This window comes from Panthera tigris, chromosome X (genome assembly GCF_018350195.1).
Source record: "Panthera tigris isolate Pti1 chromosome X, P.tigris_Pti1_mat1.1, whole genome shotgun sequence".
In the NCBI taxonomy this organism is placed as follows: domain Eukaryota; kingdom Metazoa; phylum Chordata; class Mammalia; order Carnivora; family Felidae; genus Panthera; species Panthera tigris.
The window spans coordinates 120,908,592-120,922,288 of NC_056677.1; the positions used below are offsets into that span (position 1 = coordinate 120,908,592).

Below are 13,697 nucleotides of genomic sequence, written 5' to 3' on the forward strand. Positions count from 1 at the left end.
TGGTTTCTTTAGCAATTCTCTCATAACTTTTAGGCAAGAAAAGCCTCCTTATTTTCATTGTGAGTATTATGGAAAACATACTCCTGCCTCTTCTTAAACATCTAATTCTTCTTAAATGATCTGTTACGATACCTTTGGCTTACCATTTATCAGAAAATTATCAGTGAAAAGAATGAACCAGGTGAATGAACCAGGACTCAGAAACAAGACTTCTTGAAAAGCCCTAGGAATATTTGATACATTTTGTTACTTTTAATCTACAAAATGGATATTATACTTTTAAAATTGTTTACAGTAGTTACACTCATACATTCAAGTTAGCAGGTACGTTGAATCCTGAGAAATTCGTGTGCATGCCTATCTTTCCTCACTACTAATATTAAAGAGATCCACATATTCAGATACGAAATTTCCATTTTTCAACATGAGCCACTAATATGTTTGGTTTTCATTAATGGCATGCTAGAAATAAACATTAAATTTTGATAATGCTGTTTAAAGAGAGCAATTATCCACAAGTTTGGGGTCTCCGTGTAAGTTCAGTCATGACTGAAGATTTGAAAGAATTCATCATACTTGTGGATCCAGATCACAAGGTCTTACAGACTCTGATCTCTTTTTAGGTTGCACGTGCATATTGCAAGATAAGTTGTAAATCTTTGACATTCTACAATCATTTGATACAATTTTTTATGATTCTTTTCCTCAGGTTGGGGAGGTGGGGGTAGGAGAGTATTGTTTTAATGTCATCGCTTCATCAGAGGGATATCTAGACCACAGTATTTAATGATAAGTTACAGAAATGGTGCAGTTGCCAGGGAAAAAAAAGAACAAAAAAATATGTATATGTACTGATATCCTTCAATAAAAATGAAGTGAATACAATTTTCTGAAAAGATGTTAAAACATCTTTTTTTACTTAAATAACATTGAGTCTGTCAGATCCAGTGAGCTGGTTTTTATTTGGGAACATTTGATCTGCTTCTTAAGTATAACATGGTTGATGTCATTGGTTAACTAAGGCAGCCCTGCAAAAGGTTTTCAAAAGTTACCTTGGAAACTTGTCAACAAGCCCTTTGCTATTAACAAAAATCTCTCAGATGGCATTGACCTTCAGTAACCCAAAAAGTATTTATGCTGTTGCGGGGAGGGCGGGGTGGTTCTCAAACCTTGAAAGTTTACAACTGAAAGTAATTTATAGGCCCCTGATACGTAGAGTCAAGATAATTTACATGGCTGACCTAAATACAGTTGTCTTAATAGTTGATAAAGCATATTAATCAAATGTGCATTTCTCTTCAGAGTTCAAGGCAACTTGCCTCGAGGTTTCATGAGCAGTTTATCGTACGAGAAGATTTGATGGGTCTGGCTATTGGTACTCATGGTGCTAATATTCAGCAAGCTAGAAAGGTACCCGGGGTCACTGCTATCGATTTAGATGAAGATACCTGCACATTTCACATTTATGGAGAGGTAAAATTTTACTAAGTAGTTTTTTTCTAAAATAAACAATATTTCATGTGGCTCATCTTTTGTCTTAAATCTGTTCCCCTTTGCTGTTAGGATCAGGATGCAGTGAAAAAGGCTAGAAGCTTTCTGGAATTTGCTGAAGATGTAATACAGGTTCCAAGGAACTTAGTTGGTGAGTCAGAAATTACGTTGACATACACTACAAAAGCAACAGTTAAACAATTTAGTTATACCGATAGAATTCCATGTTCACCCACTTGGAGAGTCATTTAATTGAAGCTTTATCTTTGAAGTATGATCTGTTGTTACAGTGTACAGAAAACATTTGATAAATATGCTCAAAACTGAGAAGGTGTACAAAAGATACTGCTTTGCTAATTCAAACCTACTAGTGCCTGGAAGGATAAATTTTGCACAGCCTCTTCGGTGTGTATCTTCTATATCTTAAATATATTTCCTTAAAACAAATGATATTTGAGGACTTTACAATTTGGAGGAGATTGGTATTTGATCTCTGATGGGCTATGAAATGATGGCATTCTTAATTATCTCTGGGTTGAAGATCTGAATGTAGGTTACTTAAATCTAGTAAGTTGCAAAGCTAAAAGTAACTCCGAAGGTCTCCGGGGCTTTTTGCAACATTAACAGTAATTCTCCATTTGGGGTTTGAGTGCTATTGTTTGATTACTATCACCATCACAAGTACCAGCAAATACCAGAAACTCTTCACCAGTGCTCTCAAATGCTGCAGATGTCTTTAGCAGAACATAATCAAAATAAGGTGCAGTTTTTATCTAGAGCACTACCTACGTTTTTAATTTATACGTAAAATTGGGACATACTGCCTATACATTTTTTATTTTCTGAACTTGATATCACAACCGATTATAAAAAGCAATGCCAGGTCTTTGGAAAGTTTAAAAAAGTAGAAAATAAGGATTTCCTATGTATTTTGTTCTCATAGTTTCAGTCCTGCTTAGCCTGCTTTTATTTTTTGTCAGCATAGAATTATAAACATCTTCCTATGCCATTAAAACCACTGGGAATAATATTCTTCTCCTGAAGAAAATTTGTTAAAGGATAAAGACTGGTAAAGTTAATGCAGAATTATTAATTCAACTGTGTTGGACAGACAGCTAAAGAATGTGATGTTATTGAGATAACTTGGACACCAGTTTTATGGATAGCACTGTCCTGATTTCCTAAGAATAAGTAGGGTTTTTAATGATACTTCTTTTCCTTTTGTTTACAGTTTTTCAAGCAATTGCATACCTTTTGTAATTAGAAAAGTTCTCTTAAATTTAGGAATTCTTATAAAATATAGCCAATAGACTGCTTTTTCAATAATTACCAAACAAAAACTTAGGTGTCAGATTCATTGAAGTTCATTTGGGGAATGGCATGATGCCTGTAGGGGAAAGTTCTCAGGTGTTGGATTTAGATTTCGGTCCCTCCTTCACTTTTTGGTACCTATTTAACCTTATAACTAATTCAGCCCCTTGACTCTTATTTTCCTTACCTCTAAAAATGTCATAATAGTGTCCACCTCACAGGGTTGCTTTGATAACTAAACAGGAAGTTGTAGGAAGAAAGCTAGAGATAGATATACATTACCTTATAAGGTCTGCACGTAGTAGGGAACTCTGTAAATATTACCTCTCATTGAGAACAATTCCATCCAGTTCAGTAGAGCAGAATTGTAGTAAGCTGTCAGTTGGTATTTGGAAATAACTGTGTGATGCAGAATTGCATTATCTGCTATTAAAAGTAGGTTCTACCTGTGGTCTTACCTAAAGAGAAGAGGGTCCCAGAACTGACCTTTCAACAGAAAGAAAGCCTGCTGAAGTATGATCAGCCTGGGTTTTGTTTAGTTTCTAGTGAGTACAATAAGACAGTTCTGTTTTAGAGATTGTCTACTACAATACTGGGAATGTTGAGAGTTTTCAGAAAGCATTTTTGTAAAAGATTTGGCCAGGCAGATCTTTAGGGAGATGTCTAATTAGTATTGAATGAGTTTTCTTGGGGTCACACTGTATATGATTTATGATCTCTATTTTTCACAAACTCTAGTATGTACACGGATTGTCAATTCTTTTCTGAAAATTTGCTTGTTTTTCACCCCACTTTGACAGTGAATTCGTTTAATTATTTTGTTAGCTATAGTTAACACACAATACTCAGGATGGTTAAGATATTAATAGCAACATGTGACAAACTCATTTTTCTTTCCTAACTCGTTTAGATATTTATTAAAATCAGCATTCATTCACGAAAATCCAAATTTTCTAGATTAAAAATGAACTGTGGGATGACTCCATACAACTTCTCTCTCCCCGCCCCCCCCCCCCACCTCTTTCATTTGAAGAGAAGAGAAGCAGAAATAATTGATGAAAGGACCTACCTATGTCAGGAATCCTGATTTAGTGTCAGTTTTGTTCCCTGACCACTGACCAATCAAAAGAGGTTATGAGGGTGAGTGAGGCTGCAAGATACGGCTAGAGGGCCAAGGTTATGCTGATCAGATGAACCACAAGATCCTACTGTGAGGCCTTTTCCCTAGGTTCTGATATCTAGGATTAACTCCAAGCAAATTTGGGCTTCCAGTTTTTCCCCTATTCCTGCCTTTGCTAAGGTGGTAGAGCAAGCACGTGATGGACCTGGCCAGTGTAGGGGTGCCTTAGGTGCCTTGGGAGGGCCGGCTCTTAGAATCCCAGGTAATTCACATGTCAAATTCTAAAACCAGTACTTCTTTTATTTGTAGTGTCTTGCTTTACACTAATGCATGCTGATGGCTATGAAAGCAGTCATTTCCCGGTTAAGGCTATGATTGATTCAGTTTTACAAAATGAGGGGAAGAGTGCCTGTTAATTACTGATATTTGACGTCTTTGGAGTTTTAACAGATGTTATTGAACAATAGTTAATCTCAAACTGGTTTAAGTTTTCTCATTGTGATTTTGAGTTATCTTAAAGTGCGACTTCCTAATCTTTCATTCTGTGACTAATAAAAGATTAAGAAATCGTACCTCACCTTTTAATATACTGATAAAATCTATGAGCGATGCACAGAAGTAATATCATGTTAACACATTGGCCTCAAGAATGTGCACTTCTTTTAGGTGTTTGTATAGCTGCTTAAATCACTTTGAGACTTGGAGTATCTTTTATAAATGTGCCATATGAAACTCTAAAAATATTTACCATGGGCAGAAAAGCAGGTTTAAATCAGGTACAGATAGAACTGAAATTGTTGAATGAATAAGCAAATGTATTTTCTAGTATGGGTCCTTTCCCTTAATTCCTTTCACAGAATTTTGCAGAGTGATACATGCCACTGTAGCAAGTTTCAAGTATACCCTTTTATGCAAAATAGGACCCTATCTTTGAACTTCCTTAAAGATTCAAAATTACCCCATCAGTTCATGAGATGTAAATACCTCTGACACTTTACCAAAATAGTTTAAACAGTGACAAGTTAACGAAACAAACCAGTTGAACTCTTTTTGAAAAGAGTTTCTGTTTTGGTTCGCTTTTGAAATCTTACACTTTTTTAAGTTTATTTATTTAGAGAGAGCCGACATGGGGCTTGGACCCACGAGCCGGGAGATCGTGACCTGAACCGAAATCCAGAGTTGGATGTTCAACTGACTGAGCCACCCAGGCGCCCTGAAATCTTACAGTTTTATATATAATGTGATAGTTTACAGGCGGAGAGTGCTTACTGGTTTGAGATCGATTGTAAAACCAAACATGAATTATTCACTTCTTCACTTAGGCAAAGTAATAGGAAAAAATGGAAAACTGATTCAGGAAATTGTGGACAAGTCAGGAGTCGTGAGGGTGAGAATTGAGGCTGAAAATGAGAAAAGTGTTCCCCAAGAAGAGGTATGTTGTAGTGCATGTGTTTCTAGTCTGTCTGATAAAAGGTTTCTTTTTAAGTGCATTTACTTTGAGAGAGAGAGAGAGAGAGAGAGAGAGAGAGAGAATGATCGGGGGAGGGGTAGAGAGAGAGTGAGAGTGAGAGAGAGAATCCCAAGCAGGCTTCTCACTGTCAGTACGGAGATCGACTCGGGGACTCAATCTCACAAACCACAAGACTATGACCTGAGCCAAAAGCAGGATGCTTAACTGACTGAGCCACCTAGGAGCGCTGTCTGATAAAAGTTTCTTAATGTTTTATTCAACATGTAAATTTGAGGCCTCTGTAATATGCACGTACTGGGAATGTAAGAATTCTGACAATTAACTATGCCAGTCATTGTCATAGTTGGAGAGTGACTTGGGACTAGTTACTTGAATCCCTTGAAATCTTCTTAATCTTTAAAATGGATGGTCATAAAATATGAAAAAAAAAAAAAGAATATGAGGCACTTTTCAAATATTACTTAATGTTGCTGACAGAGACCAAGCTGGGACACTGGTTAGGTTTTCTGGCTTTCATCCTTTGGCTTTTTGAGTTTGTGTGTATGTGTGTTTATTTTGTGTGCTTTAAATTTTTATCTGGGCGTAGCATCTCTTCCCAGTCTTTAAATGTTATAATCCTCACTTTTACCTTCATGAATATATGCTTTTTGGTAAAAGTACTTGTGTGGGTTGGGGGAGGCAAGGACATACTCTTCTGTACAACAATACTGTTTGAAATCCCCCCAGATTGCCATAATTTTCGCATATTGTCGAATCTTCTTTTGTGAAAGGTTCTTTTACCTGATGCTAAATCTTTTGGGCGTTTTACTGCATAATACTTGCATTCTGTAATTTTTTCTGCCAAAAGTGTTTATGATAATTTATATTTGTAAAACATGGTCATTGATACAAAAATGGAGCTAAATACAGTCTTTTAAATTGGTCATTTTTTCCTTTTGTGTTTTTTACCAAGGAAATTATGCCACCAAATTCCCTACCTTCCAGTAACTCAAGGGTTGGACCTACTCCCTCAGAAGAAAAAAAACATATAGATATAAAGGAAAACAGCACTCATTTTTCTCAGCCTAACAGTACAAAAGTCCAGAGGGTAAGAAATATTTATCACTTTGAATTATACTCAAAGTAATTTCTTTGACCCAGATGTCACAATTGGTGTTTTAGGTGTTTTCTCTGGTTAGGCTTATAAGGCTACGTCTGTTTTTTGTTTTTTTGTTTTTTGTTTTTTGTTTTGTTTTTGAAATCCAAGTGCCAGCTTATATGAGAGATTACAAACCAAAGTGTTACCTACTTCTCAGTTTATTCACAGTGACAAATGTGATGCTATAAACATAAAATATGGGGTTACATTTAGTGATCACATTTTTCTTTTGAGGGTGGTCTTTCATTTTTTCATGCTGTATCTCTTGAGATTTTACAGGTTGTGGTAGCTCAAAATGTACCTTCTGTTAGATGCATTAGTTACTACTTAGAGCCATATTTTAGAAACTGGTTTTCAATATTTGAACTAACCTAACTGTTTAGAAATGGGTTTAGAAGTCCTACAGTGAAAGTCCTGCGTTCAGGCTTCTGTGTATCATTTGTTATAGTTAATGACATCACTTGCATTCCTTATACTGCTTTAGGTGTTAGTGGTTTCATCAATTGTAGCAGGGGAATCCCAGAAACCTGAACTCAAGGCTTGGCAGGTAGGAAAACATTCCTTGAAAAATACATTTTAATTTTATATTTCAATGTTTATGCCCCTTGTTAAGAGAGACTACAAATGATCATCAGGGTTGGGGGATGGTGGAAGAGTGTTTGGGGGTATGTTCATCCATTGCCCTGGGGTGAGAGCTCAAATTCCTTCCTGTTGCTTGTAAGGCCTTGCTTTGATGCCCACCTGTCCACTGTCACCTCTTATCGTTCCTCCCATTTGCCCTCCAGAGCGGCTTGGGCCATACTGAAGTAGAGTTCTCTGAACACTGTTCTCTCTCTCTATGCATTTGTTTCCTCTGCCAGAGCGCTCTTTCCCCTTCCAACTCGCCACCTTGCTTTGACCTTTTTCCTTGTGCAGCTTTCTTTTGTGTACTTGCCACAGGTCCCCTCCCTCCAGAGCCTTGCCCCCTTCTGTGTTCCAGTGTGTTCATCCCTCTCGCAGCACATACTACATAGACATTGACTGGTGAATCTCTTTGGCCACATCATGAGTTCCTTGAGGATAGGGCTCCCTAAGTGGCCAGAGAGACCTGTTTATGGGGAAAATGTTATGACTTACCAGAGATTAAAAGCAAAAATGCCATTTTATAAAGGGACATATAACCACAAGTGGATCGGATATTCCTCTCTGCTGGGGAGCCCAGTTCTTACGCCAGTCAGGGAGTCCCTTTCTCCGGGTGTCTATATTGAAGGCCACCATTGTGCTCTTGCCCATCTTTGTTTTAATTTACTATTCTGGTCCACTAGTGATGTGCTCAAATTAGAGTGGCACTTGGGTACAACAGTTTGGACATGGGGAAAAGGGAAAACGTTGTAAAATTATTTGCTGCAAAGTTGATCAGACTAAATCTGTGGCATAAGGTTTTAAGGTTTATTTTGGTCATACATGATCCAGAGGGAAGAGTGTAGCATTTCATTATATGACATTTTGGAAAATAATAAGATTTAACTGCTTCTGTAACGACATCAGTCGGGGAAAAAAACAGTCAAAAGTGTTTGTGAGGAAAGGAGATCTGATTCATAGTCCTGATTATTTCAGTAGTCTATGTGTTACTCAATGCAAACAAAAACCCATATGAAGCCCATGGGTCTTCTGTGGCACCTGACTCTTAGGTGATCGTTGCTACTAGGAAGCGGTGCCTTGCCTACCAAATGAAGGTCATTCTACAAGCAGTATTTCCTAATTGTTCAGTTTTGTTCCCCGTCAACAGCCAGGTTCATGTGGAAGGGAAAAGAAAAAAACCTGTTCCAGCCTCACATACATTTAAGATGCTGTCTACTGAGCAGGCAAGCAAAAGCAGTCACACCTATCAAATGAATGCTCTTTTTCAAAGAGTGATACTTACTAAAGAGACAGCGTCTTGGCTTTTCATACTTAGAAACTTTGCCTAGAAAATTATATCCTCGTCAAAGCCACCGTATGGTTTACTATAGTCATGTGTGAATATCAGCAATCATATGTATTTCTTCAGTAGTAAAATGAAGTATCATCAAACTTTGAATGTCATAACTGCCAGGTATTAGTTTGCACGACACCTATAACTTGTGACTAGAAAAAATTTTTTTCTCATTTGTACTGATGGGCTAGCAGTATAAAATTTTAATATACTCCTTTTTAAAAATATATCTCTATATGAAAGTAGTACCATTGAGAAAAGATCAAATTTTCCATATGATTCTACCTTTTACTATTTTTAGAGTACAGTATTAAAATGGATCGAAATGCTAAAGTTTGTGCTCATCAATCTGCCTCTGCCCCTCCCCATCCCACACAGAATAATTAGTTCCTTTTAATTTATTCTAATTCTTTTTGTTTGTGTTTTGTTGGTACTCTTGACTTGGTTAGCAAGATTGATTTAGTTTTTACTTCTGTGCCCTAGTATTTAACTTTGAATTTCTCTTTAAAGAATCTGATCTAGATAAAACCTGTAGTATATTAATTATTTTATTTTATTTTAAAGTATCTGTTTTGTTTATGCATCTCCTGTCAGAGCTTGTATACTTTGGAATTACATAATTTGTGATTTTGCCAACATTTAATAGTAGTCTTTAAAACACAATAATCTGTTGCACTCAAGAGGTTGCCATATTGATTTATCATTACAGTAGATGTGTAAAATATACCGACTACTTTTGTTTCTAGATGTTGCTTTATATTTTCAACAAACATTTACGTGCCTACTGTTTGTCAGGCCCTGTGCTAGGAATTTAGTCATTATTTGCATTTTTTCAGATTAATCCATTATTAATATTATAGGATCATTGTTGCCATTTATTTTTCAGGGTATGGTACCATTTGTTTTTGTGGGAACAAAGGACAGCATTGCTAATGCCACTGTTCTTCTGGATTATCACCTGAACTATTTAAAGGTGAGAACAAGAAGAATTTTAACTTCTGATCCTTTTGTGCTAACATATAAAAACTCCACAGTCTATCTTTCATCAGTGAAGGTTCATTCTAGCCTATACATTACAATGAATGACCTGTAAAAGGTAATAGAGAAAATACTCGCTTTGTTTTGCTTATTATATTATATTCTTTCTGAAAACAAAAGTCAGTTTTCTGTCATCATAAATCTAAGGACCGGTATCCCAGTTCTCAATGAATTCCCTTATTTCCCATTATTCTTCTGTTTAACCCTTACACTCAATTTAGATACTCCTGTACATAGCCTTTTCATTCAGTTGATCCTTTCTAGCCTTTGTGACTTTTTTCCAGGCTAAATTTTGTGTCTGTAACACTTGGCTTTGTTTGTCCCTTTTATGTCATTTATCAAGGAAATCCCAGTGTTTTATGAAGTCCTATGTTTAAACGTTTACCCCCTTGTATTTTTCTCTATGCTCCGTTATACAGAATGTAAACAATTTGTGTCTTGTTGATGCTCGTTGTAGTTAGTATTTGTACAGTTATGCCTCCTAGATTGCCAACTGGAAATCAGGAAGTAGGAGGCCACAAGGTATAGTGGAAAGAGCACTTTAATTGGCAGTGTAGTGATTTGCTTCTAGTCTGTCTTCTGCCATGAACTAGCTTATGTGACTTTAGGCAAGTCACTTCTCCCTATACCTGATGGTTTTTAAAATTTCTTTTGGCCTGAATGTTCTATAATTCAATGAAATGGAGTCTTACCCATGTCACTGTTCTAATTTCTTCTTTATATCCATATACATCAAAATTACAAGTGACTGGTGGCACTAAATAGTATTTTAAAAATAATCTAACTTCCTATTTTATTTATGATGCTATCTTAACATTTTTGCTGATTTCTTGAAAGAAAGAAACAGTTTTGACTTGGATGCAAATAAGGATGGAAAAAGTGCAATAGCTAGGCATTGCATTCCTCCTTCTGGTGGTCAGTTACTAATTGAAAATGGGAAGGTTTCATCCAGCAAGGTTTGCATGGGTAGGGTACCCCGTTGGTTTGCTTCTTTGTTTTTGTTTTAAAGTGTGTTTTATTTGTAATCTGTTGTATGTGTTTCTTCATATTCTTAGCTTACAGAATTCCAATGACCTGGAGAGTTAGGGTTGCACTGTAACCAATCCCTTGTTCTTTTGACTAATGTTCTTTTTTAGATCTTTTTACTTACTCTTCACAATTGAATATCTTTGGTTATCAGCAGCTGTCCTGTTGCCATTCTTTCCATCACCAGATCTTCCCTTGATTGGGCCTGGCATCTCTCACCAAAAGGTGACTGCTTTGCCCCAGTGGGATAACCTGGACCACCATTCTGTTTTGCAAGATACACCCACCCATTCCATGAGCTATAACTATACTCTTGGAGTAAGCCACTCACGCAGTCTCTCCTTTGCTCAGGTCCTTCGTAAAACAGAAATTCTGATTCAGAGCACAGATCAAACTATCTGCCCTTTCCTTTCCAGAAGCTTCCACAAGCAAGATTAAGACCTTAGCTTAACACAGGGGCTTATCCAGTGACTGTCCACGTAGACAGTCCCTGTGATGGCCTGTGCTTTACTCAGACACCCGGTACCACTAGAGTTACAGATCCAGTTCCCTAAAGCCAGTAAAGGAGATGTGTATGGGTAGATTGAAGGACAAGGGTTAGAATTGGGACTTTATCTGGATATGACAGAACCCAGCATATCCGAAGCCCTGTGTGTAATGGTCTGTCAGTGGACCCCGGGTGTATATTTTGATCGACATCAATACTGTTCATTGTACTCGTTCTAGCAGGGCTGCAGTCTTTAAGAGGTTTCAAGGCATGATGTTAAGACCGAACTTGTTTGGTCAGCTCTTAAATAGTCGTCCCCCCGCCCACCATATAAGGCATGTGAGCATTTTTCAGTTCATTGGAAATAACTTTTCCTTAATTGTACAATTGCATCCAAAGATGTACCATAGGATATTTTCTTTGAAAGCAGACGATAGCTCAAACTCAGTGCTTCATAAATTAAGATATTAACTGGCAAATATATTTCAATTAAGATTATTTACAGTGTGTGATTTTTAAGGTTAGCTGGGTAAGCCTTAACTGTCATTTGCCTGTATTTTAGAGTTGCTTTATTCGATATCCTGTCATCAAGAAGTCCCCAAACTAGCGTATCTGTGCGTTAAGAGATTCTATTGGATTGTAGCGCCAAATCAAACAACGTCAAATTCTATTCAGTAGAATTTTAATGCTGAGTATTTTTGTTATATCTCTAATCATGGTCATCAATAATCTGTTATCTATAGTAATTTTTCTTTGTAAGGAGACCATTCAATTTCCTGATAATTCTGTGTAACAGTGTTTACTATAAATTTAGAGCTGAAATTGAAATATTTCCAGTATATTTTTTTATCTGATGAAAAGGAGAAAGGTATTATTAAGTAAAATGTCAAATTATTTTTACTGTTATCTTGTATATTTTAAATAGGAAGTAGACCAGTTGCGTTTGGAGAGATTACAAATTGATGAGCAGTTGCGACAGATTGGAGCTAGTTCTAGACCACCACCAAATCGTACAGATAAGGAAAAAGGCTATGTGACTGATGATGGTCAAGGAATGGGTCGAGGTAGTAGACCTTACAGAAATAGGGGGCACGGCAGACGCGGTCCTGGATATACTTCAGGTACAAACTAAGCATTTTACTCAGTAACTTTATCTGTTCCTAGACTTAATAGCTGCTAATCTCTAATATTCATTAGAACCCCATTATAACGGTTTCTCACTACATGGTTTCCAATTCACAGTGGGTCAAATTGTGTTGCAAGAGACCTAGACTTAAAAACTGATGATACCACACACAGTTTACAGGGCAGGTGTGAGTTCTGTCCATGTTCTGACTGGGGATAAATCTGCTTTAAGCCCTTGTGTGTTGATGACTTTCTTAAGGCCTTTCCTGATTTTATTACTGTATAGCCAAAATTTTTTTCATTTGTGTACTGTGGCTCATTTTTTGTCAGGCATGTGCTGGTCATACTTGCTGGATGGACTGTGTAAATCAGGGCTCTGCATCCTATGGCTCATAAGGGGATTTTGAGTGTCATGGCCAAAGTCAGCCCTAGGCACAGTCAAGAAGCAGGCAGAGTTTCTCTTTGCCTTCCCAGCTCTTCTGTCAGTGCTTCTTTCTTCTCTCCCAGTACCTTTCACTGAACAACACTGTCCCCACCTGCCAGTGCCTACTGTCTTTCTTGCTCAACTGTGTATCTACTATGTAACTTGCTAATAATGGTATAAGGTATAATCCATCTCACAAATATTTGCATTTCAAAAAGGAACTCTTTAAGATGGAAAAGCCTTCAAGATCCACAGGAAAGAAGCTATAATGGTGAAGCTATAATTGGTCATTAGCTCCAACAGAGGAAGAGAGAGAGGTAGTAGAGTTGATATTCTGGAGTGGGGGAGAGAGACACCTACTCCTAAGGCCAACCTTGAACCTAACCCCTAACCCCTCTCCCAACAGTGTGTTCTTTTTGCTGTTGGAGTCCCACCTCACCGTGGAGCTCTTTTCCCCCACTCCCATCCCCTGTATCATTAACCCACCCCTCACGCATAATGAGTTTATCTTAATAATGCCTTTATTAATGATAAATTATTCCAGTGGGAGTGGGAGGGAAGGTTGTGGACCAGGTGAGCACATCCCCCTTGAGCTAAGTTCAATCCCTGATTCCACAAAAGACCCTTCCCTGAGACAGTTGCCATGGTGGTCTTTGCCACCCTCTCAGAGGTGAGCAAAATGTATGCATTCCCCTCTGTCCCTGGGCCAAACCTTGTTAAAAGGAACTCTCTTTATAGAGGTTTTGCTTATCAAGGTATTGCATTTAACTGTTGTAGACAACTTTTCCTCCAGAGAGCGCAGATGTTTAAAGGAACACAGCTGTTTAATGATGTGGCATACTCAGGTTTGAACTTAGATGGTTAATAAAATACCTTTTATTCTTCTTAACGAGAACCAAAAATGTTTAAAACCAAAATTATGTCAAACATTGTGAAACCCTTCATTTTGAATTTAAGATAATTAGTTTTACAAAATGGAAGGTGATCATACTCTTTGGGCTTATAAATTTGGGAAGAGTATTGGATTACCCCTGAAACGTCTCTGGAAGCTTCTGTTAACCTAACTTTTTTTTTTAAGTCGGACAACGGTATATAACTTTTAACTCTCGATA

At 37.2% G+C, this 13,697-nt stretch overlaps 1 protein-coding gene across 16 annotated transcripts in view; it reads left to right on the top strand.

Moving 5' to 3' along the window:
• Positions 1–13,697, top strand: part of FMR1 (FMRP translational regulator 1) — a 50,540-nt gene that overhangs the window by 18,305 nt on the left and 18,538 nt on the right. For 8 of the 16 annotated variants that reach the window (XM_042973833.1, XM_042973825.1, XM_042973828.1 and 5 more), the window contains exons 8-14: positions 1,303–1,473; positions 1,564–1,642; positions 5,245–5,354; positions 6,346–6,480; positions 7,016–7,078; positions 9,372–9,458; positions 11,962–12,157. In XM_042973833.1, the coding sequence (XP_042829767.1) occupies positions 1,303–1,473; positions 1,564–1,642; positions 5,245–5,354; positions 6,346–6,480; positions 7,016–7,078; positions 9,372–9,458; positions 11,962–12,157 (841 nt within the window). Of the gene's footprint in view, positions 1–1,302; positions 1,474–1,563; positions 1,643–5,244; positions 5,355–6,345; positions 6,481–7,015; positions 7,079–9,371; positions 9,459–11,961; positions 12,158–12,879; positions 13,693–13,697 lie in introns of those variants that run through there. The other 8 variants (XM_042973840.1, XM_042973841.1, XM_042973837.1 and 5 more) reach the window with 4 other exon arrangements.